This window comes from Kogia breviceps, chromosome 5, assembly GCF_026419965.1.
Source record: "Kogia breviceps isolate mKogBre1 chromosome 5, mKogBre1 haplotype 1, whole genome shotgun sequence".
NCBI lineage: Eukaryota > Metazoa > Chordata > Mammalia > Artiodactyla > Physeteridae > Kogia > Kogia breviceps.
The window spans coordinates 143868439-143894691 of NC_081314.1; the positions used below are offsets into that span (position 1 = coordinate 143868439).

At 42.3% G+C, this 26253-nt stretch overlaps 1 protein-coding gene across 4 annotated transcripts in view; it reads right to left on the minus strand.

The window, feature by feature from the left end:
- Positions 1-26253, minus strand: part of LCA5L (lebercilin LCA5 like) — a 32351-nt gene continuing 6098 nt past the window's right edge. The window contains exons 3-10 of one of the 4 annotated variants that reach the window (XM_067035127.1): positions 19183-19508; positions 18799-18923; positions 13301-13815; positions 10528-10665; positions 6451-6532; positions 4938-5044; positions 4654-4771; positions 1-753 (exon numbers count right to left, since the gene is read on the minus strand). In XM_067035127.1, coding sequence (XP_066891228.1) covers positions 23-753; positions 4654-4771; positions 4938-5044; positions 6451-6532; positions 10528-10665; positions 13301-13815; positions 18799-18850 — 1743 coding nt within the window. In that variant the 5' untranslated portion in view covers positions 18851-18923; positions 19183-19508 and the 3' untranslated portion in view covers positions 1-22. Of the gene's footprint in view, positions 754-4653; positions 4772-4937; positions 5045-6450; positions 6533-10527; positions 10666-13300; positions 13816-18798; positions 18924-19182; positions 19509-26253 lie in introns of those variants that run through there. The other 3 variants (XM_059065273.2, XM_067035128.1, XM_067035130.1) reach the window with 3 other exon arrangements.

Consider the following 26253-nt stretch of genomic DNA (forward strand, 5'->3'; position numbering starts at 1 on the left):
GGATTAGGATATTGGAATATATTTAAATAATTATTTTTCTCTTTCCTTCTGTAGGTGAAGATGACTTAATAGAATTTACCACAGTTACTTTAGAATCTCCAAAAGCATTGCTGGTGGAGGCCTGACTAGGGGGTAAATGATGCATCTTCTTACTCTGCAAAGTCTCCTCAGGCCCCTTCATAACAGCAGTGCTTGTTTGGTTATTTTTTAAGACATAGCCTGATCCAAAGAGTTCTTCCATTAGACTGCTTTTCTTCTCTCTGAAAGTTGTGTCTTTTGCTTTTGTTCTGGAAGATTTACCAAAAGAGGGTTCATAGGTGACAGTAGGAGGCTCCAGCCTCAGTTCTCCTCCGTGGCTGTGGTGCTTGCCTGTGCTATGAGTGCACCTTGTGCTGCCGGCATTGGCCAGCCCGCCTGAGGCAGGAAGCCCATGATGCAAGTTTTCAATCGCTTCTGTGAATGAATAATGCTTTCTTTGTCTGAAGGGTATTTTGATATTTGGAGCAGCATTTTTACCTGGCATTTGGCCCATTTCACTTATTTCTGGACTTCTTTTAGACTTTTCATTTACTGTATCATCTTCCTGACCACTTTCCCCTTTGGGGTGGATTACTTGAATTCTTTTTGGTGGTAGTTCCTGTTCTTCTTTTACTAAAGTGGTTTTCTTTTCTTGATCTTCTGTTCTCTCTCTCTGTTGCCCAGTATTCTCCAGAGATGGCTGTGCTTCTATATGTTCCTCTTCCTTTGATAAATCTGTAGTAGAAAAATAGTTAATTTACTGATGTTTAAAATTATCCATTAATTTCAAGATGGCATGTTGAGCAGTTATTTTCACCTACTGACAAGCACATTACAATGACAAAAAGGAAAAAAAAAATACAGGGAAAGGTGGTATTAACAAGCTTGAAATGTTATACTTTCCTAGAACATACCAGATAAATGAGAATTATGAAACCAAAAGAAAATGATATTCATAAATTTTGCCAATATGTTATTAATAGGTGTTCAACACCACCAGCTAAGAGTAGTGCCCGTTAAAACGAGAATATTTTTTTACCCATCCAACTGGCAAATAATTTCCAGAGTTGGAGAGAATGTGGGGAAATTGGAACTTTTGTTCCCCATTGGTGGCTTTGTAAGCTGCTATGTAGTTTGGCAATTTGGTAGTATCTATCAAAATTTAAAGTGAACAACATGCTCTTAGACCCAACAACTTCACTTGTAGAACCAAACCCCACAAAAATACACAAAGATGAGTCTAAGGATGTTAATTGCAGCCTGTTTGTTTTTTTTCCTCCCCAATAAATTTATTTATTTAATTTTTGACTGCATTGGGTCTTCGTTGCTGCGCACGGGCTTTCTCTAGTTGTGGCGAGTGTGGGCTACTCTTTGTTGCGGTGTGCGGGCTTCTCACCGAGGTGGCTTCTCGTGGAGCATGGGTTCTAGGCACGCGGGCTTCAGTAGTAGCAGCACACAGGCTCAGTAGTCGTGGCTCGCAGGCTCTAGAGCACAGGCTCAGTAGTGGTGGCTCACGGGCCTAGCCGCTCCGCGGCATGTGGGATCTTCCCGGACCAGGGCTCAAACCCGTGTTCCCTGCATTGGCAGGCGGATTCTTAACCACTGCGCCACCAGGGAAGTCCTGTAGCCTGGTTTAGTAAGAGTGAAACATCCTGAACAGATGTTCAAGGATTCCTGGCTAAATGAATTAGAGTGCGTGGGATTGTGGAAACTGAGTTACTGAATGAGGAGGTGAGCATGCACTGCCACGAGGAGGTGATCGCAGAATACTGTTGTATGGAAAGATGTCACTTCCTCTGCAGATCCTTCCCCAGGCACCGAGGAAGCCCTGTGTGCAGCTCTCCCCTCCTCAGAGGACCAGGCCCTCGCGGGTTCTGAGCAAACAGCATCTCTGACAGCGAACCGCTCAGTGAGGCCATCGTTTGTGAGGGAGGATGGGGACAATAACGGGTGTGGAAAGAGTTGGAGCATTTCCTCATGTGACTACATTCCGGAATAAAAGTATTCACTTATACTCCAGGAAAATGAAAATAATACTAGCAGGAGAAAGACGTATGTTTCAAGAATGCTGTACTCCAGTATAAAATCAAAAGTTAAAAAAAAGTAGATTAAAAAAAAAGAATTAATGCTGAGCCTGGAAGCCAGTCAAACGTACAGTTAACTCTAAATAGCTGTTAATATTATGCCCTATGATACTTGATGAGAACATGGAGGAAAGTACTTATTTTCCACGGCCTCCCCGTCCCCGCCTGGCCTCCCCCCTGTGCCCAGGGGCGGGTCTGGTCCCTCCTCCGCCCCAGCTCCTTCCCGGCTCCACGGCCCTCACCGTGGTCGAAGCGCCCCGCCCACCGCCCCCTCCGACACGCCCCCTCCTACTTCGTCACCCCCTGTTCGACCCCACCTCTGGGCCCAGCGTCCGTGGCACCGTTTCTTCTCAGGGTTCTGCATGGATCACTTCTAGTCTCCTGAGCTGCCGTCAGCTCACCCTCAGCCCCTTCCCTGCTCCCTCCTCGGTGGGGACCTTCTTTCTAGCACCCACCGCCCCTCGCCGCCCCACAGGTCTTCCCCAAGGGCACAGGCTCCCGAGGGCAGGGCATACTGTCCCCAGGGCCCGGAGCAGTGCCTGACACAGTATATGAGCAGAAAATATTTGTCAGGTGAGTGAGGAAACTTTCTAGGACAGTAAGAATTACCAAAATGGGGCTTCCCTGGTGGCGCAGTGGTTAAGAATCCGCCTGCCAATGCAGGGGTCACGGGTTCGAGCCCTGGTCCGGGAAGATCCCACATGCTGTGGAGCAACTGAGCCCGTGCGTCACAACTACTGAGCCTGCGCTCTAAGGCCGCGAGCCACAACTACTGAGCCCGCACGCCTAGAGCCTGCGAGCCACAGTTACTGAAGCCGGCGCACCTAGAGCCGGTACTCTGCCACCGCAATGAGAAGCCCGCGCACCACAACTGAGAAGCCCCCGCCTGCCGCAACTAGAGAAAGCCCGCGTGCAGCAATGGAGACCCAACACAGCCAAAAATAAATAAATACGTTTATTTTTTTTTAAAAAAAAGAATTACCAAATGGACTAAAAAATAGGTGGAAAACGTAAACTGACCAGTGACCACAGAAGGAACCGCATGGGAGCCGGTGGCTTTCCAGGGGTTCTGCCCACCCTTGGTGTTATTTAAACCTCATTCGAAAGCCAGTCTGGCCTCACTGCTAAGAGGCGGCCCCTCCCGGCAGGGCCCTGGGCCTCTTGGGGGCTGTTCCCGCAGCTGCTCTTTCCGGGGGGCTTGTGCTCGCCCAGCCCGGTGGGGTGTCGCCCAGATGTCCCTTTAGCAATAACATGGAAACAATGGGGCAGTGTCTTCAACGTTCTGAGGGAAAAGGATCTCCAGCCTAGAATTTTCTTTCCAGTCAATTATTAATCAAGTCTAAGTAGAAACATGACATCTCCAGAGGAAATGCACACAGATTTGCCTTCCACGCAAGTGTTCTCAAGAAGCCAGTAGAGGCTGTGCTCGTAGGACATGATGGCGTTTACCAGGAAAGGGAAGGACACAGGGTAGGAAAGAGACCTGGTGGCGAAGGGGTGACAGGAGCCAGCAGGAAGGGTGAAGGGAGGCCCCAGGGCCGCAGAGGGCACCAGGCCGAGGGCTTAAGCATTAAGGGCTGGCACCACCAAGCCCCTGCCCCGCTAACCCCCCAGCGTCCAGCGAGCGTCCTTGGTCTGACCTGACCACGTGGGGCCTGGCCGAGCTGCCGCCCTCCCTACGGTGCCTGCAGCCTGGGTGGGCCGAGGACCCTCATTTCGCCGCACAGAGCCCTCTCTCCCCACCCCCCACCCGCAGAGCAGCCCTGCCGCTGCCCGTCTCCGATGGGTCCCCAGCTCCCAGGACCCGGCATGACCTTGGCCCTGGCTGGGCCCCGGTGCCTTCAGGGAAGCCGCGGCCAGCCTGCCGCTCTGGAATCTTCGTGAGGGGCAGTGCTGCCCTTTACTCAGCTGGGTTTGAGATCGAGACTCAGTTTTTCAAAACTGAACACGTTGTTTAAGAATACACACGGGATCGGGAGTTGTGCGGAAAAGCTGGCATAAGACGGAAGATCGTGGTTGTTTGTGGTGGGGAGAGGAAGTGTTATGGTTATGAAGGGCCCACAGGGTGTCCCAGGGGACGCTAACGTTCCGTCTTAAGCAGGTAGTGGAGTTCGTTTAATAACACTTCTTTAAACTGAATGTATCTGTTTTATGTATACTTTTATACACACACTAATTCACAAGTTAAAAAAATAAAGTAAGAGTAAAGGAGAGGGGCTTCCCTGGTGGCGCAGTGGTTAGGAATCCTCCTGCCAACGCAGGGGACACGGGTTCGAGCCCTGGCCCAGGAAGATCCCACATGCTGTGGAGCAACTAAGCCCACAAGCCACAACTCCTGAGCCCGCGTGCCGCAACTACTGAAGCCCCTGCGCCTAGACCCCGTGCTCCGCAACAAGAGATGCCACTGCACTGGGAAGGCCGCGCACCTCAACAAAGAGTAGCCCGCTTGCTGCAGCTAGAAGAAAGCCCGCATGCAGCAATGAAGACCCAGCACAGCCAAAAAAAAAAAAAAAAAAAAGTAAAGGAGACTTTTGAAAGTTGTTAAAATTACCTTCATATTTTCTCTTGGAATCCTCTTGGTTTGGTAGTTTACTGATACAGTGAGGAATTGCATCGATTATTTCAATCGATTTTTCTTTATGACCAATGTTTCCTCTTGTCTTTTTACCCTATAATTTAGAAAAGTGGCAAAAACATATTTTTGGCAGTAGAGGTAATTTTAAATTGTGTTTTATTTAATGAATATAAATACTTTTTGCATAGAACAAGTGAGTAAAGCTTATTTTTGTAAAGATATGTTTAATTAGACATTGCAAGAATTCAAATTTGCTGTACCTTAGTTGTCAAAGATGGAACATCTTCTGATTTTTGGGTTTCCTGGTGTCGCATACTTGTAAATGAAACACTTTTCCTGTCGGCTTGTACTGACTTTGTTGAAGAAACTACAGAACAGGTATATTATATGTAAGAAACATATTTTACATTTGGAAGCAATATTGACTTTAAATATAAAATAACAACTGAAGTTTGTAATGTAATAATAAAACAAAGTATAGTAGATGTTTTCTAAAGATTTTCAGTAAATATATAGCATTTGCCAGTTTCACTTTTTCCCCTAGCCTCTCGCCTGTTTCGTCTTCTTTTGGGCCCCAGAGATGATGGCTGTCACAGTGGTGGAGTACCAAGGAAGCAGGCTTTAGGAGGGGTCGCCATTGCCACTGGAGGGCACGGCTGTCCCCGCCGGCAGAAGGGACTCAAAGCCGTAGCCGTGCGGTTGTGGGAGGGAGCGCCGTCGTGTCTCCCGTGTCAGAGCTCTTGGTTATCGATGGTTGGATTGCCCGCACTGAAGTGCAGGAACGCTAAACCTAGTAGTGACTTTCCGTGAAGTGTTATCCCATTTAAATGACCCCGTGTTTGATTTTATCATCTCCGCCGGCTGTTGTTCTGGATTATAAACCAAAAGCAAACAAAGGCAGGCAAGGAAATCTGAGGTTGTTGCCTTGAAAAGTAAACACATAGTTGCTCGTAGCAAAATGAGAGGCCCGTGCTCCTGTTGTGCCTCTTCTGAGCAGAATCTTATGCTGTAATCTTACGGAGATCTCGGGGGCGGGGGGGGGGGGGGGAGGGAATAAGTACATCCTGTCTTGAAGGTAAAGATGCTACTCAGCAATAAAAAGGTACAAACTAATGATAGTAGCACAGCATAGATGAGTCTCAAAAACATGCTGGCCAAGAGAAGCCAGACACCAAAGAGGGTCTGCTGTACAATCCCACTCATGAAATTCTAGAACAGGCAAACCGAACTATCGTGCCCGAGGAAATCCGAGGTTGTCTTGGGCTGGGGCTGGGGGACCCCGGACTGCCAGGGGCATGAGGGGGCACCTCCTAAGGAGGTGGGCGGGTGTTCTAAATCTTGAGGGAGGTGGTGGTTACATGGGTATAAACACTTGTCAAAACCCATGGAATTGCACGCTTAAAACAGATGCATCGTATTGGGGTAAACTGTACCTAAATAAAGTTAACATTAAAAATCCACGCAGTGGCTGACGGATCTACCTAGAAAGTCCAGTATTTGGCAGACATTTTGCATCAAGTTGAAAGTTACCCTCTCATTCACCCGAGTAAGGACATAAAAGACTGAGAGGAGGATGGGAACACGAGAAAACCTCTCTATTCTCTTCTGTTTCAGCCAATGTCACAGTTTTGTTATTCTAGAATCACAAAATGTGTCTCAACGCCTAACAAAACGATTTTGTAAAATGTCTGTTATCTTGGTGATATAAGTTAGAAAATCTGACTAGATACTTCAAAATAGATTTCGAGCAAAAATAATTAAAACATACTTTACCTTTTGGATAATCTTTGTCACGTAAATTTCTAAGTATCTGGTTAGTATAGATGTTTCTAATTTCCAGCTCTCGACCCTTCTCCTAAAGAGAACCACAGTACCAATATTTCTATAATTGTTTGCTTTTATCAACCTTGATTTCTTGTAAAAAAAAAACAATTTAAAGTGAGGTCAGTGTCCTTTGAATAAAATCTATAGGTTCCAGCAGAAACAGAAATGGGCCATATCATTATATATGATTCCCGACATCAAAAAGCACTAGCTTAAAAAAAAAAAAAGCACGAGCTTTTTAACAGAGTAACAAACCATTGTGACGTGGACAATATATATATATATTAAAATTAATTAATTAATTTTGGGCTGCGTTGGGTCTTCGTTGCTGCGCACGGGCTTTCTCTAGTTGTGGCACGCGGAAGCTACTCTGTTGCGGTGCGTGGGCTTCTCACTGCGGTGGCTTCTCTTGTTGTGGAGCATGGGCTCTAGGCGCAAGGGCTTCAGTAGTTGTGGCTCGAGGGCTCTAGAGCGCAGGCTCAGTAGTTGTGGTGCACGGACTTAGTTGCTCCGCAGCATGTGGGATCTTCCCGGACCAGGGCTCAAACCCGTGTCCCCGGCATTGGCAGCCAGATTCTTAACCACTGAGCCACCAGGGAAGCCCCATTTTTGAATTGGGTTATTTGTTTTTTGGTTGTTGAGTTTTTCCTCACAGTCTCTTTTAATCTGTAAGTTCCCACCCTCATCTCTTTTATTTGTTTCACTTTGATATTTATTTGTTGTGGAAACGGGGTAGTTTGTGCTGTAGCGTTTGCCACAGGCTGATGTTGCTGATTGCATCCCTGAGGTGTTGCTTATCATGTTCCCCTGCTACCGTATTTCTCTTAAATTGGTTGTTAGAGCCAAATGTTTAATTGGATCTACGTATGTTTTTTTCTGGCAGTAGTACTCCCTCGGTGGAGGTGTGTACGTCTGTCAGGAAGTGCATAGCATTGGATGGTTTCCCTCTGTGACGATCATTGCTCAGATCCACTACTTCATTAGAAGTTCCAAAATAGTGATATTCCCATCCTTTCATTCCTTCTTCATTATTGACGGAAATGCCTTTACAAGGAAGGTCTTCCCTTCTCACAAGTTATTTGGTTACTCTGAGTATAGGAAAGGTAAAAGTAATTGTTTCTTTTCCTTTATTTACCAGTTTTTGAAATAGTGTGCTGGTTCCCTAGCATCCTCTAAAGGTGACTGAGTAATCACTGAGGTGTTTCGTTTTGTAAATATCCTTATGAACTTTCTGATTGCTGTATATTTGCTAAGTTTCAATCCACACAGTTATCTTTACTGATCCAAAATTGCCCCATCTTTGGCCAGTAAGAACCATCTTTGGCTCCTGAATCTCTTTGACATTTTACCCTAATGGTTCTCTGTAGTGTCGTTGCTTCTCTATATGTCCCAGGCTCACGTAGTCTAGTTCATGCTCCAGACCTAGAATTTTTTTAAGGTGCCTTAGTTCTTTTTAGTGGCTTATGGATTTTGAAGACCATATATGTCACTAGGGGTATTCATTGTTAGTGAGTGGGTCACATTAGGAAATACGTATTTATTTTTAAAGATAAAATGTATCATAAAATCATACTTTCACTTCAATTCACAATCAGGACTACAGGATTTTTATTTGACCTTATCTTACTTCTGTATTTTCTTTCTTCCATCTCCCAAATCCCAGTTCTCAATGACACCAACATAGTTCATTATGTGCTTTATCCCATGAGATATATACAACAGTCTCAAAATAACCGTACCAACTCTGTCATCAGGAGTGTATTTTACTAGGCATATGCAGTGAAGTTGACGTGTTTTAGGTCTCCTGGAATAGTGTCTCTCTGTGACATTATGCCTACACCAGAATACGCAGTGGGCTCTTTTTTTTTTTTTCATTTTACTCTGGATTTTTAGGGAAAGTTCTTTGATTTTTTTTTTTTTTTTTTTTTTTTTACATTTCATTCTGCTTCATAATTACACAAAAATTTCCAAAGTCAAATCTACCAAAAAGATATTCAAGGAAATCTAGGTTCTATAGCTGTCCCTTCTACTCTATTTTCTCCCCATTTCCACTATTATCCTACTATGCTTTTTTCAAAATATAAGCAAATTTGTAGATATATTTGTATTGTCTCCTTTTCTTACATGATGGCATACTACACACTTCCCTTTGCCTTCCTTTTTTCACTTATCAATGTATCCTGGTGATTACTCCTTATTACTATAGAAAGAACCCTCATTCCATTTTACAGAAGCACAGAAATCCATTGCGTATATTTACTTTTCTTTTTAAAACAAATTTGGATCTTACTGTATATAGAATTTTGTATCTTTCTTTTCATTAAGCATTTCACTAATAATTAAGCTTTTCTCCTGTCAAAATTGTTTTTTAAATGACTGTATAGTATATATGTGCACACGGCTGCATATGAAAGCACAAACTTTATTTTAAAATTCCCTGATTGTGTCTCCATATGTGTGTGTGTTTGCTTTGACCAGTGGACCTTGAAGCCTCTTCTGTTAGACTTCTAAGGTAGTTCCTATAGCCACGCCCATTTTCTGGCATATTCTTCTCTCTGAAGTTTCCTGAGGCTCCAGAGAAGAATGAAACAGAACTCTTTTCCCTGCTTTTCAAAGGGAGAGTTTACATCCAACTTTCTTCCCTGTCTGAGCGCTCTCAAGGCTCCTGGGAAACCTGTATTTCCTATTTGTCATACAAGTTTAAGATTCTTGTCTTAAAGAATCATGCTTAAGATTTACTAACTGAGGCTTGAACAACCTATCTTTCTTAAGTATTTTATCCAGCTTTTCCAACTTGTTGCACATTTTAGAAATCTTGAAGGCAGAAAGAACAAAAGTCTGAAAAGTAAATTTTTTTTTAAATGTTTTTTTTTTTTCTTTTGGCTGCGCTGCACAGCTTGTGGGATCTTAGTTCCCCACCCAGGCAGGGATGGAACCCGGGGCCCGGCAGTGAAAGTGCTGAGTCTTAACCACCGGACCGCCAGGGAACTCCCCAAAGAAAATATTTTTAATTCTCATTTTTAGGGCAGATTTTTAAAAAATTGAAGTATAGTTGCTATACAGTGTTATATGTTACAGGTGTGCGGTATAGTGATTCACAGTTTTTAAGGGTTAAACTCCATTTACCGTTATTATAAAATATTGGCTATATTCCCTGTGTTGTACAATACATCCTCGTAGCTTATTTCATACCTAATAATTTGAACCTCTTACTCCCCTCCCCCTATATTGCCCCTCCCCCTTCCCTCTCCCCACTGGTAACCACTAGTTTGTTCTATCTGTGAGTCTGCTTCTTTTTTGTTTTATTCACTAGTTTATTGTAGTTTTTGGATTCCACAAATAAGTGATATCATAGAGTATTTGTCTTTCTCTGCCTGACTTTTCACCTAGCATAATATTCTCCAAGTGAGGGCACATTTTAAAAGACAGTTTTGTAAGCCTATTTGCAAGTGAGGCCTTAAAATGAATTTATGTATATATAAAGTAGATAAGCAACAGGGATTTACTGTACAACACAGAGAACAATATTCAATATCCTGTAATAAACGATAATGGAAAATAACCTGAAAAAAAATAACTGCATCACTTTGCTGTACACCCGAAACTAACACAATATTGTAAATCAACTATACTTCAATAAGAAAAATGAAATTATGGGCCACAAAAATTACTCTAAATATTTTAATGTTATAAGTGAATTTTTCAAATAGAAAAACTTATTTTGGGTTCCACTAAAATGTTAACAAAGTACAATATTACTTCATGTGATGAGATAAAAATGATAATAAGAAGTCTTATGAATGAATAGACAAGAGTTTTAATTTTTCTAATTTCATATTCACCAGGCTGTTAACTGATTCTCATAATTTCAGATCCTCTGTTCATATGGTTGTAGGGAAAAAAGTTAATTTGAGCAAGCTATACTTGAAGTTAAGTAATTTAAAGATATATTAGGCATAAATAGTTCTGATATTTTGGGAAGCAGCATTTCACAAATTTCGTTACATTTTGCTTTAAAAGAAGTACCTTAAGTTTTTGTTGAAGGTGTTTTATTTCCATTTGCAGAGTCTTTGTAGCTGCTTGAGCCGCTAAGGTCTTCCGGTTCTCAAAGGCCAACTGCCGAGTAAAGGCTTTATTGTTCAGCCTCAGTTGTTTCTCCAAGCTCTGAAAATAGTATATATTTCAACTCTCTGGAACCAGGGTAGTATTATAAAAAACTTTGACTGTAATGGAACTAATTACATTTATGAAAAGTGCAAAATTTTAATACAATTTTAGTGGATGGCTTGTCTAGAGGACACATATTAGAACTAAATATTATCACACACACAAAAAGCCAAAAAATTCCAGATCCCAACTCTAGGGAATAAATATCATGTTTCCAGCCTAATGTTTTTTACACTCTGGAATCTGGTAAAAAAACTTTTTGGAACAGATCCTGAAAAATCAATAAGTAAAATCAACGTTATACTTTACAACTAAACCTAAGCAGTTCTGTTGAAATGAAGTATACCGCTAACTTAGCATGGTGCACCCCGTGAAAACCTTTCAAGTCTCTCTCGCCAAAGGGTTGACCAGCGTCAGTGCAGACCATCACTCTCGGACTGTGATTCTCAGATAACTGAGACGGGAAGTTATGATGGGGTCTCACAGAGCCACACCACGTGGATGGATTATAAGCCAATGAAACGACTGACTTAGCACAGTAACCGTCTATAAATATGAAGGACTCACTGTTGCATATTCGCCTTCTCTGTAGAACGAGAACTGTTTTACTGGAGAACTGTTTGAGCGGGACTTTGACGGGAGCTTGGCCAAAGGGCCTTTTCTTTTCTTCTTTTCCATAAAGTGTGGTTTCCCTCATTACAACATTAATACTTTCTCATTAAAGTGGAAAACATGGTAAGCTAATAGGACGAAATAATCGCTAAAAATCCCATTTCCTAACATATTAACATTAAAAAAAAAATACCGACATGTTTTGGCCCACAAACTTTTTCTCCCACCAAATGCCCTACAACCAAATGAAATTTCCCATACAACCAAGTGCCTCCGATAAGAAAATAGCTAATTAGTTCTCAAATTCTTTTTGGTTTTGGTTGTCGTATAAACCAAGGTAATTAAACATGTTTGTGTAAAAAATATGTAGATGAGATACAAATACATTTACTTTCACGTGACAGACGGGCGCTAAGATGGATCCCGTCCTGCCTGAAAGGCCAAACGTTAGAAGCTTGGTACACCATTTGCATGAATGGAAAGTGAGGTGGCTCATTGTTTCCTGTAGCTCCCGTATCCATTTCATGCGCGAAAATTCTCGTTGAGAACAGAGGAGGGTTTTACCAAAAAAGAAATAACAGGAAAAAAAAGTGGCTGAAATGAACTTGATGTCTTAATACTACTTCAAGATGATTGAAAATACTTGTCTCTCACCATTAGGGAATTAAACAGTAAGTAACTTCCATTTGTGTTTATGTCCATAGAGACCAAAACTACCTAAATGTAAAACAGGCAGAATTGTCAATGTGATCAGAGTGTCCTCCCCAATCATCCCTTGTCATGTAATCCCCAAGGCTTTTGACCACCACGCACCCTTGAGGAATATCTACCTATTCATGTCTAAAATTATTTACGTTCCTTTTCCCTATCTGTCCCCAGGACTATTACCTGGGGAAATGTTCTATTTCTAGGACATTAGAAGTGTCTCGACAGACTGATGAGGGAGAGAACTAGGAGGGGGGTGGTGAGGAGATGCGCTCAGGGTTTCGGGAAGTAGCCTTTTAAGAAGGCAGTTCGGAGTAGAGGCTTGCTTTCTAGGAGAGGTTTCCCACAACACAGCACAGCACAACCCCCCTCAGCATGTGAACAACCTACCCTGACCTCGGCAGCTGGACTGCCTGAGACAGTGCTCACTGCCAGATAAGTGAGCGCAGCTGTAGCTGAGCTGAGCAGAGCAGCGCGGGGCCTTCCTGGGACAGAACCCCTCACCCCACCCCCTGCAGTGTCCTCCGCCTGCCCCTGGTCTGTAGAAAAGCTTTATCCTCTTAGGCCTTTCCTGAGTTCCAAAGAGTAAATCTAATCAGAGAAATGAGAAAATGCAGAAAGAAAGGAAAACAGTCAAGAAAGACAAAATAATAACAGTTTAGCCATTAAACAAAGTCAAGGACCTTTAGTCCCTCCTCAGGGGCTACAGTTAATATTCTGAGCCATGTCCTGTGAGCTGTTCTGTAGATCCTGAAACCCCCACCAGGTGGAAGGAGTTAACTGCACGCTGCCCACCAGCACGGAGACCCCAGTCGGGTTGGAACCAGAAGGCCGATGACGCTGACTCCCGATGACCTCACCACCAGCCAATCAGAAGAAGGCCCACGAGCTGATCACACAGCCCACGTGCGCCCTCCCTCACCCTGCCTTTAAAAGCCTTTCCCTGAAAGCCATCAGGGAGTTTGGGCCTTTTGAGCACTAGCTTCTGGACTCCTCGCTTGGCGCTCGGCAATAAACACCTTCCTTCACCACAGCCCGGTGTCGGTAGTTTGGCTTTACTGTGCGTGTGCGTGGGCGAGAGGACCCAAGTTAGGCTGGGTAGCATAGCCACAGGGCCTCTGGCTCAGTGCACAACAGAAGGAGCGGTTTCTCTCTCTCCTGTGCCCCTCCCCTTCCCTGCCCCCCCCCCCCCCCGTGTGCTCTTGCTCAGCACGGCAGCCGGTAGTGCTTCATTCCACAGGCACGTATGATGAACGTGCACCCTCCCTCTATTAACTCTGGAAACTTAACGTTTCTAGGCCTCTGAAATACAGACCTGTATTTGTTTGTCATTCCCCTCCATTGTTGTTGTAAGAACCGACAATCTTTGAGTAAGCTCATCCCTCTCTGCCAGATTTCTGTCTTCAGAAAGTTTCTGCAGGGTCTGCAAGGCATCTTTAGTTTTCAACAGCTCACTGTCCGTTTCTCTGAGTTTCCTAGACACGGCTCTTTCCTTTCCCTGGGATTTCCTGAGTAGCTGCCTTAAATTTTTTACTTCGTTCTGATGCTTAACCATAATTTGAGGCAGATTGTTTTGTGAATTCTCGTATCTTCCTATAGCTTTCAAGTGCTTAAGCTGGAGTTGTTTCAGAAATTGGTTTTCTGTGACTGTGGCCTCCAGCTTGTGGTGCAGATCAGCTAATTCGTTGTTCAGTTCTTTAATCTTATGAAGCCTCGCCGAGAGTATGCGGCGAGCCACGGCATCTCGTCTGCGGACGGCCGCACTGAGCTGAGAGTTGAAAAATGGTGCGTTCCAGTTGTGCTTTTTCTCCGCCGACATTTCCTTCTGGCCTGTGTAAGCACATAATCCCGTTTGTTACTAGTAATGTGTGTATAGATATGTAGATATGTAAATACGCAGGCGTGTGTAACACCCCCCGCCCCCTGCCCTCTCACACATGCGCGCGCACACACACGCAAACTAGAAGGGGAGGAAACTAACAGTGAATGAATACCCATGCTTTAGTCTAGGTACTTTGTTTAGGTATCTCATTTTAATACAATCCTTTAACGTCAGTAGTAGTCCGTTTTATAGCTGGAGATTATAAGTCATTTGTCAGAGGTTACATAACCACAGAGTGACATAAAATGAACTGAAAACCAGGTCTTCTCTGACTCTAAAACCTGTACTTATTTCTATCATAAAAGGTATACTAAAAACCACAATAATCGATAACATTTACTAAGGGTTTACCACATGTGAAGCATTGAATTAAATGCTTTATGTAGATTATCTGATGTAATTCTTCCAACAAAAGGTTACAAGGCAATCAGAGTGTAACATTAGAGCCTAATGTTATATATATGATGATCTCATGTATTTAAAAAGAACCTTAAAAAGCCATTGAACTGCTTAGAGTATTCATATAAGGATTCCATCTCTCAATAAACCCAACACAACCAATTTTTCCTCTGATACTTTTGGGTGAGCACTAAATTAACTAGTTGGATGGTTTGTATGTGGGAGTCTATTTTGAACAAAAAGCATCTAAATGATATTACACGAAGCTTCTGTAGCCGAATTTGAGTCAAATGCATGTGTAACCTCATTGTATGATTATCCCATTTTAAAGATGAAAAAACTGTGCTGAGTGATGTCACTTATCAATGGGCACACAGCTGGTAAGTGGTAAGACAGACTCACGTCTATGTGCCTTTGTCACTGCCCCATATGTATCGTATGTGCATCTGTATGATATTCATATGTGCGTCTGTAAATATGTGTGTGTGCATGTGCACATATTAGTATATCTATACTCTGAGAAAGAGAGATTGCAACTGGATTCTAGAATCTAAAAAAAAATATGGTCCTCATCCTGGAGAGAGAAAGGCTCTTAGTGGCCAGTGTCACTGGAGTCCTAACCCTAAGCTATTGGCCAAGTGTGGACACATCATCTGAGACATGGCTTAGCGTGTTTGGACTAGGTGGTGGGAAAGGCAGTTCTGCCCGTGATGGAAACAGTGAGTCAACAGAAACAGAAGATGCTTTCTGAGGATAAAGCATGTGAATCTTGAGCCTGACAGACCACAGATTTCACAATGATCACAGGATCGGTATCACATCAATAACCAATGAACTGTCTTTACAGCTATGCCTCCAGAGGTTTTTATTTTCCCACTGGGAACAATGTAGTAGGGGCTATGGTTGAATACGTGAGTATCTTGGAATAGACTTTTGAGCACAGTGAAAACTGGGAAGCAGAGGTCAGACTCTAAGACACCTACTAGAAGGCCAGAGAAGAGGTGTCTGTGGTTGTATCAGGCCGGACACTCTAATACCTTGCGCACTGGCTGGGGGAGTGCTAGACCCAGGCAGTGTGGGTCAGGCTGGATGAAAACGGGGGTGGGTGAGGGCTCTCAGGCTCCACACCGTGTCCAGCATGACTGAACTTGACCCCAACTTGTAATGCCTTCCAGCTCTTGGGTGGTGTGACCGTGGAGGAGAAAGAGATTCTCCTGAGCCTGGAGGGATGAGGGGTGGTGGGTTCCGTGGGCACTGGAGGCTTGTGTCCCCACCTCACGCTGGACTCGAGTGATGGGAGGGCAGAGTCAGCATGAGTGGGGACTAGACCCCACGGGCATGGGGCACTGGCCAAGGCCCCAGGTCGAGATGTGCACCGAGGGCCTGGGTGCTTCGAAACAGGGGGTGTCAAGCCTTTTAAAGATCACATGGGCCTGGACAAGAAACACAGATGTGATGAAAATGGAAGGGCCAGAGACCCTTCCCCAAATGTCCTTGTCTGTGTAAGGCCCCCCAGACTCCCTTCATTCCCCAAACTTGACTGAGATTCAATGTCTTATCTACCCTAGTGGGTGCGTGTGAGAGAATGAACCAGATTGTTTTGCTTCAGAAAGGTAAATATCCCACTTGCATTTGAGTGATGTAGAATAAATTCATACCGTATATGTCATGCATACTTGTATAATAATAAAGGTTAGGAAACTTGAAAGAGGGTTTAATCCTTAAAGATTTATATCTCATTATCCTAACCTATACATAAGAATGGTAAAGCTTACAATTTCTGTCCCATTTCACACAATTAAGGCAGATTTAGCTGAATGATTAAGCTACTCTTAAGAGAACTGATTGTTAAACCGCTAAGCTAAAACACTTAATTCACCAAAAACATGTACGTTTGACTCCATGTTAGCCCAAAAGGGACTCTTCTCATTGCTTAAGGGTAGGCGCGCTTCCCACTACAAAGGGTGAACTGTGCTCTTTTGAACAGACCTGAGGACGGCCCGGCACTCGCCTCTTCACTGGCTCCAGCCCGTCCATTTCCCCAGGTGCCGCCTCACCCTCAGCCCCTCCTTCTCAAAGAATGATTGTCCTCCTGTCTCACTGCTGTACCCGTGCTGTCTCTTCCCCCGTTTTCCCTGGCCCCGTCGTAGCCCCGTCTCCTGGTCACTTTCCTCCATTCCGTTCCCGGGGTCGTCCACAGCCTCAATCTGGTTCTGGTCCTTAGCCTGAGCCACGTCCCTGCTGGCGCTGGCCCTGCCCTCTGCCGGGCTCTCTCTCTCTCCCAGGTCACCTTAAAAGGCATGGCCCAGTTCCTGCAAGGAGCAGGGTTGGAGGAGGCTCAGAGGCAGGCCTGCCCCTCCTGTTCTCCGGAGCCCTGGCCTTAGTGTCGGAGGGGGCATCCCCTCAGCCCCACCGCAGGGCTTCCACCTCACCCCGACTAAAGACCACAGCGCAAAAGCTGTCCAGAGCAACTGAATGCAGTAAAATAACTTTCTTGTATACCAGTTTTTGAATGACTATCACATATTTTAGCATTGTATTGACAAAACACATCAAGGAAGGATGTATAATTGAAGGAATTCTGAAAGTACATTTTTCTACAACAGAAAGAAATAACCATGTTTTGAAAATCAAATTACAGAAATACATTGCTTGCTATTTACATTGATTTGAGTAAATCTCCAATATCTGACCAGAGCAAATATCCTATCATATTGAAGTCCTCTTTTTATCCCTATAATTTTTCTCTATGAAATGTTTTTCTGCTATAAAATTTGCTTTTCTAAGATGGGAATTGAAAATAATCTCTGATGTTCCTATTCTTGAGTGAATTCTGGGTCTGTAGTGGTGGTTCCTGATGCAGTGTTACCAGCCCCTGAGGGTCAGAGGTCTACTTTTATACATAAGAAAGCTGAACAGAAATTGAACCTTCACTGGAGAATGAACTGCACTGGCTGAAACGTAAGGCCTTTTTGCTTTGGGTTAGAATTACATTACCCCAGCATGAATTCGTCAATTACTTGCTGATTACATTTTTTTGGCAAACACTTGCAAAACATGAGCTGGGAGAGAACAAAAGAATAAAAGAATAAGCCAAGAGACTTTTATCATTCTGTGACAAAGCTTGATGTTACAGTGAGTGTTCTAAGGTCATCATACACCAGTACGAGGATCCTCAGGGACATATAATTTGGGTTAATGATGCAGCCAAGACTTACTTAAAATAATTTCAGATTATTCATACACGAAAGCGTACCTAAGGGAGAGCAAGCCCTCACTCGGATCATGGAATTTAGGTTCTAGTCCACTGTGAAGTGACAGTTCATTTCGGCTGTTCCCAATTTATGAACAGGTATCTTGCATAAAGGACACAATAAATATTTGTGGAATAAATAAAGGCGGAATCAGTTTTTGAAAGTCAAATTATAAGGTGCTTAGAACTCAAAATACAGTTCGTTTCTTGTGGAAGTAGTTTTATAAATGCTAACTGCATTCTCACGCAGTCCCACAAAAGCCCAGGCTCCGTGTAAGATGTAGTGTATCATTTGAGGATTTCTTGTCGTAAACCCCGGGGGCCAAACTGTTTCTGAATTTTGGGGGATTTATTCTTCGTGATGCATATACAGTATTTTCCAAAGTACGCCCAGTAGGGCTGGGGACATCACACTTTGTTTTTGTAGTGAAATTTATATGATTATATTTCGCACAAAGTGAAATAAATAAAGATCTGTCTCATGTCAGTTCAAATCAGGTTTCTGTTGCCAAATCAGTGTTGGTGCCAAAGATATAAAAAACGTTTGGTTTTGGGAGTTTCGTAAATTGGAAATGCGGCTGAGGGAGTGTGACTATGGAGCCTGTCCACGATGTGTGTGCTGTTGTGATTATCTCTACAAATGCCCGAACTGACTGCCCATGACAGAGTCTCCTGCCCGGGGCCTTGCCAGGACGTGCGGGACTCCCACCTCTCCAGAGAAAGGGCTGTTAACCTTTCGAGAAGCTGGATGGAAACTATGGGTCCTTCTCCCTAGAAAGTTCACAAGCGCAAGTAAATACACACAAAAATGCGAAGGATTCCCTGGGGTTTGCAGATGTGGGTCTTAGACGAAGAATCCCTGCTCTATAGCTGGGAAGAAGGGCGGTCGAAGATTCTAGATCTTCACGGGGGGGCCCCAGGCACCGCTGGTCACGGCGGGCGGGTACTGGGTGAATGTGACACCACGTGTGCTCCAGTTAGAGTAGGCTCTCAATTACTTTCCAGCTACTGACTGGGCAGTTCTGATGGTCGCGGTGGAAAAAGAGTTCCAGCTATTTCTACACAGGGAATATTTATAAGCCTAGGATTGCCTGCCTGGGGATGATCGCCGCCGGGGCAGGGGGCGGGGAGTGGAGAGGTCTAGGATGTCGCAGAGCTAATCCCAATTTGGATAGTTGGGAGCTGATGGAGTGCTTTTAAAATCCACAAGGAAATGAGATCGTGAACAGCCTTTCGACCCATCCTTGTTTCTAAAGAGCATCCTTGCCAATATGCTCACCGGAGGCGGAAACCATCTTCCTGGGCCGCTGAGACAGATAGTTACATTTCATCGGTGACTGAAACCTGGATTCTTCAGCTGAGATGAAGGGTAAGAGGCCAGGGAATTCCAAGTACTGTGGTATTCTGTAACAAGTCCACCTGTTAACTAAAAACGGCAAGAGGGCTAGGCTTTATGTTCTAAGCCTAACTTTCTGTTATTTTGTAATTGTCCTTAATTTCTCTATTTCCCATTCCTTCTATAACAATTCACTTATAATATTTATAATTTACAATCTGGAAAAACAAGAAAACTGAATATGGACCACTTCAGATAGTAGTGCATTAAATAATAATGTCATTATAACCGGAAATTTGGTCTTGGTTGGGAAATTTTGCTTCTTACCTTTAGGTTGGGAGACTTTAGAAACATTACACTTTTTCTTCTCCTCCTTTTTTTCTTTTACTACAGGCTTCTCTAAATTCTTTTTAGCCGCGGTTTCTGAACATTCAGAGAGAAAGTCTTCTGAATAATCGTAGTGAGAACTTGAACTTCTGCAGGAACACTGAGATCTGCTGTAATCGACACTCTTGTCGGAATCGTTGCAGTTCCTGGGAAAACCTGGGCTGCTGCTCTGGCATTTTGCAGACCTGCCGTTTTCTAAGGCCACACTGGGGAAATGTCCATCTAGATTTGTTTCTGTTAGATCAGCCAATGACATAGTAAACAACCTAATAGAAGAAAAGTATTTTTAGATTTACGGCTATTGACATTGAAATGAACCTGTGCTTTAATATATTTAACTATAAATGAATAATTAGGAATACAAAACAACACATTATTTTGAAGTATTTTCTGGAAAAATTTTCAGTTTGATTTTTATATTTTTTTCTACCTAAAATGTAAGACTCCTGAGACTGGACTTTGGGGAGATTATATTCACAGGAAATATAAAGTTCACATCAGGTAACATGACAACAATGAAAAAGTTAGTGAATTACAGTCTCATTCTTTAAGGCTGGCTGTTTTTGTTTGTTTGTTTTTTTTTTTTAAATTGAAGTATAGTTGACTTAAAATGTTGTGTTAGGGCTTCCATAGTGGCGCAGTGGTTGAGAGTCCGCCTGCCGATGCAAGGGACGCGGGTTCGTGCCCCGGTCCAGGAGGGTCCCACGTGCCGCGGAGCGGCTGGGCCCGTGAGCCATGGCTGCTGAGCCTGCGCGTCCGGAGCCTGTGCTCCGCAACGGTGAGAGGCCCGCGTACTGCAAACAAAACAAGACAAAAAAAACCTAATGGAAAAATGTGACCCTGTTGATGATATGTTTTTTTCTGGAATGCACCATGGTGAAAAGGGGTGGCTGCTTGTAAGTACAATAAATTTGTATATCACATTCATTTAATTATAGAATGAGAAATGAGAATGTTCAAGATTGAGATATACATCTGAACAATTCTGAATACTACAGTGTTGTGTAGTTGCCTTCAATTCTGCTTTTACAACAAGGCGGACCAAAAACTAAACACAGGAAAAGTGTTTTAAAATGAATTAATGCGTACCTGCCGTTCTTTACCAAATGTTCCTAAGATGTATGAAAAATCAACTTTATGTCCTGAGCAGGGGGTTCTTCACACTATAATATTTATAAAGTTTCCAGGGTAGTGTTTTCTGACATTCTTTGGTCTATTTCTAAGAAAATAATATATTTCAGGGATGTCCCTGGTGGCTCAGTGGGTTAAGAATCCACCTGCCAATGCAGAGGACACGGGTTCAAGCCCTCATCTGGGAAGATCCCACATGCAGCAGAGCAACTAAGCCCAGTGTGCCACAACTACTGAGCCTGCACTCTAGAGCCTGCGAGCCACAACTACTGAGCCCGCGAGCCACAACTACCGAAGCCCACGTGCCTAGAGCCCGTGCTCCACAAGAGAAGCCACTGCAATGGGGAGCCTGCCCACCGCAACAAAGAGTAGCCCCCGCTCGCCACAACTAGAGAAAGCCCGCGTGCAGCAACAAAGACCCAATGCAGCCAAAATTAAATAAATAAACAGATAAATAAATTTATATTAAAAAAAGAAAATAATACATTTCAAAAAACCTAGAATGATATTACAAAAGGCAAATGTTAAGAGCTCATCAATAAACATTTATATAATTGGAAGTTAAAAGTTTTGAACCAGTATTAATTTATATATATTTATTTGCATATGGATTGCTTTATACTTCACACACTATAAGGCTTTCTATCAAACTGAATCAGTTATTGGCAGTTGATTGGGAGATTCTTGGTTGTAGTTATCAAACAGTCCTGCTGAAATAAGATTTGAAGGGGCCACAGCAGAGCAGTACGTCTCAAAATTTGGGGCACAAAACAAAAGATCGTGTGGCCCAACTGCCTGTTCTTTCTTTCTAATAAAAATCTGAACATGAATAATGAAGGTTTTTGTATTATGTGTTACTTGCCTGAAAGCAACAGGTACTACTGGTGGGCACTGGATCTTATGTTAGAAGCACTGATATTGACAGACTTTAGTATTATGTACTGAAATGTATCCTTCTGACTCAACAATCTGTCTCACAAATTGTCAGATTCTTGGCTTTTATTACAACCAGAAAATCCTCTTTTTTTTTTTTTTTTTTTTTTTTTGCGGTATACGGACCTCTCGCTGTTGTGGCCTCTCCCGTTGCGGAGCACAGGCTCCAGACGCGCAGGCTTAGTGGCCACGGCTCACGGGCCCAGCCGCTCCGTGGCATGTGGGATCTTCCCAGACCGGGGCACAAACCCGTGTCCCCTGCATCGGCAGGCGGACTCTCAACCGCTGTGCCACCAGGGAAGCCCTAATTCTTAAAGGTAAATATTCTGTAGTGAAGTTATAATTAATTTATAGGGACCATTTCGTTTTCAAGTGGTTACGGCTATGTTTCCCACCCCAAATTATTGTGTGGGTAGGTAACTGTATTCTTAACTGTATTCTCAGTCCTGCTTCATGGGAAACGGTAGTTTGACTTACAAGTTTTCCCTCTTTTCTCACCCATTCTCAACGCTTCTATTCTCTTTCCCACTTTATATTTCCTCTTAGAATATATCACTAGTCTAATTTCATACATATTTTACTTATTCATCTGATTTGTTGCCCGACTTCTCAATTAAATTGTATGCTTCATAATGGCAGTATTTTTGACTGTTTTGTCTACTGCTGTATCCCGTGCCTAGAGGAGTTCCTGGGAAATAATGTGTTCAATAAAGACTGACTAAATAAATGAATGTTCAGGGTGCCTCTATGGTTCTTAAGTCCTTTCTCCATATCCATTACTCCTGAAAAACTTTTCACTAGTGCTGACCAACTCAAAAAGCCCTAAATGCATGCTTTCCCAATATAAAGAAATATTAATACATATCTCAAACTAAAAGCTAATCTCATGCTTAACAATCGAACATCAATTTACATTGCTGTAAGGATTTAGATAAAGATGCCAACGATCACTTCTGCTAATTAATATTGCTCTGGAGGTACTAGCCAATGAAATTAGACATGAGAAAGAAATAACACATATAAATATTGGAAAAGAAAGGGCAAATCGTTTATTATGTGCCAGTAACATGATTTTAAACTTATAAAACCCCATACAACAGTATGAAATAAAGGGAATTCAATAAAACTATTGGCTATTAAATGGATATAAAAATCAATCTTTACGGGCTTCCCTGGTGGCGCAGCGGTTGGGAGTCCGCCTGCCAATGCTGGGGACATGGGTTTGTGCCCCGGTCTGGGAAGGTCCCACATGCTGCAGAGCGGCTAGGCCCGTGAGCCGTGGCTGCTGAGCCTGCGCATCCGGAGCCTGTGCTCCGCAATGGGAGAGGCCACAACAGTGAGAGGCCCGCGTAAGGCAAAAAAAAAAAAAAAAAAAAAATCAATCTTTTCTATATGTTAACTGAAATGACTTGGAAAATAGATGAAAAGATCCCACTTACTATATATCAGCTAAAAATTTAAAACATCTGATACAGGTTTAATACAAATAATATGAAAAAAACTTTTAAACTACTGAAAGAAATGAAAGATTTATGTAAGTGGAAAGACATATCGTATTCTTATATAAGAAGGACCAAGGTGATAAAGATGTAAATTCTCCCTAATTTAATGTATGTAATCACAGTATTCCTAGTAAAAATGTCAAGAGTAATTTTTTTTGGAAATTTGACAAGATCATACTAAATTCATATAATTATGAATATGAAAAATACATGAGAACAAAAGGCTTTAAAAAATGATGAGAAGGGACTACCTGTATCAGATATTGTGATATAAAGCTATAGTCATAAAAAGAGCCTGATAATAGTGCTTGAATAGACAGAGCAATATAATGTAAAAAAGAGTTCAGAAACAGAAACAAATACATATGGAAACCTAGTATAAGATAAAGGTGGAGAAAAGCAGACTTCCAAGAAATAATGGTGTGGGGCAACAGGCTAGACATCTGTTTGGAAATCAGAATGAAAGTGAATTCTTATTACATTTCTTACACTTAAATATTAGATGAATTAAAAATGTAAATGTTAAAAACAAATCTTAAAAGAAAACATGGAGTGTGGTAAGAAATAAAGCTCACAAACCACAAAGGAAACAATTAGTAAAAATGGCTGCATAAAATTTTTAAAGTTTTTTTATTCAGGTATAGTTGATTTACAATATTATATGTTTCATGTGTACTACAACATAGTGATTCTCACAATTTTTAAAGGTTATACTCCATTTATAGTTATTATAAATTTTTGGCTATATTCCCTGTGCTGTACAATATAGCCTTGTAGTTTATTTATTTTACACATGATAATTTTTTGTACTTATCACCTATCCCTCTCTTGTCCCTTCTCTACTCCCTCTCCTCACTCATAACCACTAGTTTGTTCTCTATATCTGTGAGTCTGTTTCTTTTTTGTTACATTTAATAGTTTATTTTTTAGATTCCACATATAAGTGATACCATACAATATTTGTCTTTCTCTGTCATAAAAACCTCCAAGTCCATCCATGTTGTTGCAAGTGGCAATATTTCATTCTTTTTTATGACTAAGTAGTATTCCATGTATATGTATATGTATATCTGTGTGTGTGTGTGTGTGTGTGTGTATACACACACATATATACCACATCTTCTTTATCCATTCATTTGGTAATGGACACTTAAGTTGCATCCAGATCTTGGCTATTGTACATAATGCTGCTATGAACATTGTGGTGCATATATGTTTTTGAATCCCTGTTTTCATTCTTTTCAGATATATACCCAGGAGTAGAATTGCTGGGTCATGTGGTAGTTCTATTTTTTGTTTTTTGAGGAAATTCCATAGTGTTTTCCACAGTGGCTGCACCAACCTGCATTTTTATCAGATGTGCACAAGGGCTCCCTTTCCTCTACATCCTCCCCAACATTTGTTATTTATGGTCTTTTTTTAAAAAAAAGTTATTTATTTATTTATTTTTGGCTGTTTTGGGTCTTTGTTTCTGGGCAAGGGCTTTCTCTAATTGCGGCGAGCGGGGGCCACTCTTCATCGCGGCACGTGGGCCCTCTCACTATCGTGGCCTCTCTTGTTGCAGAGCACAGGGTCCAGACGCGCAGGCTCAGTAGTTGTGGCTCACAGGCCCAGCCACTCCGCGGCATGTGGGATCTTCCCAGACCAGGGCTCGAACCTGTGTCCCCTGCATTGGCAGGCAGACTCTCAACCACTGCGCCACCAGGGAAGCCCTATGGTCATTTTGATCATAGCCATTCTAACAGGTATGAGGTGATATCTCATTGTGGTTTCAATTTGCATTTCTCAGATGATTAATGATGTTGAGCATCTTTCATGTGCCTTTTGGCCATTTGTATATCTCCTTTGAAGAAATGTCTATCCAGATCTTTTGCCCATTTTTTAATGGGGTTGTTTGTTTTTCTGACATTGAGTTCTATGAGCTGTTTATATAGTTTGGATATTAACCCCTTATAGGTTATATCATTTGCATATATTTTCTCCCAGTCCGTAGGTTGTCTTCTTGTTTTGTCAGTGGCTTCCCTGGCTGTGCATAAGCGTTTAAGTTTAATTAGGTCCCCCTTGTTTATTCTTGTTTTTGTTTCCTTTGCCTTAGGAGACAGATCAAAAAAAATATTGCTACAATTTATGTCAGAGGGTCCCACCTGGACTTCCTTGGTGGTCCAGTAGTTAAGACTCTGCACTTCCTACAGGGGTACATAGATTCGATCCCTGGTCCAGGAACTAAGATCTCACATGCTGCATGGTGTGGTCAAAAAAAGAAAAGCATCCCACCTATGTTTTCTTCTAGGAGTTTTATGGTTTCCAGTCTTGCAGTTAGGTCTTTAATCCATTTTGAGTTTATTTTAATTATTTTTTAAAAGATTTATTTGTTATTTATTTATTTATTTAGCTGTGTTGGGTCTTAGTTGTGGCACATGGGATCTTCGTCGAGGCATGCAGGATCTTTCGTTGCAGCATACAGGCTTCTCTCTAGGTGTGGCATGTGGGTTTTCTCTTCTCTAGTTGTGGCACGCAGGCTCCAGAGCACATGGGCTCCGTAGTTTGTGCCACGCAGTTTCTCTAGTTGAGTTGTGTGGGCTCAGTAGTTGTGGTGCCTGGGCTTAGTTGCCCCGTGGCATGTGGGATCTTAGTTCCCTAACCAGGGATCAAACCCACATCTCCTGCATTGGAGATTCTTTACCACTGGACCACCAGGGAAGTCCCTTGAGTTTATTTATTTATTGATTTTAAAAATTTTATTTATTTTTTTATACAGCAGGTTCTTATTACTTATCTGTTTTATACATATTAGTGTACCCTTGAGTTTATTCTTGTATATGGTGTTAGAATATGCTCTAATTTCATTCTTTTACATGGAGCAGTCCAGTTTTCCCAGCACTCCTTATTGAAGAGGCTGTCTTTTCTCCATGGTATGTTCTTGCCTCCTTTGTCTTAGATTAGTTGACCATAAGTGCATGGTTTTATTTCTGGGCTCTCTATTCTGTTCCATTGATCTATGTGGCTGTTTTTGTGCCAGTACTGTACCATTTTGATTAATGTAGCTTTGTAGTATAGTCTGAAGTCAGGGAGTGTGATACCACCAGCTCTGTTCTTTCCCAAGACTGTTTTGGGTATTTGGGGTCTCTTGTGCCTCCATACGTATACATTTAAAAATTATTTGTTCTAGTTCTGTGAAAAGTGTCCTTGGTATTTTGCTAGGGATTGCATTGAATCTGTAGATTGCCTTTGGTAGAATGGTTATTTTGACAATATTAATTCTTCCAATCCATGAACACAGTATATCTTTCCATCTGTTTGTGTCATCTTCAGTATATTTAATTGGTGTCTTATAGTTTTCCAAGTACAGGTCTTCTACCTCCTTAGGTAGGTTTATTCCTAGGTATTTTATTCTTTTTAATGTGATGGTAAATGGGACTGTTTCCTTAATTTCTCTTTCTGATAG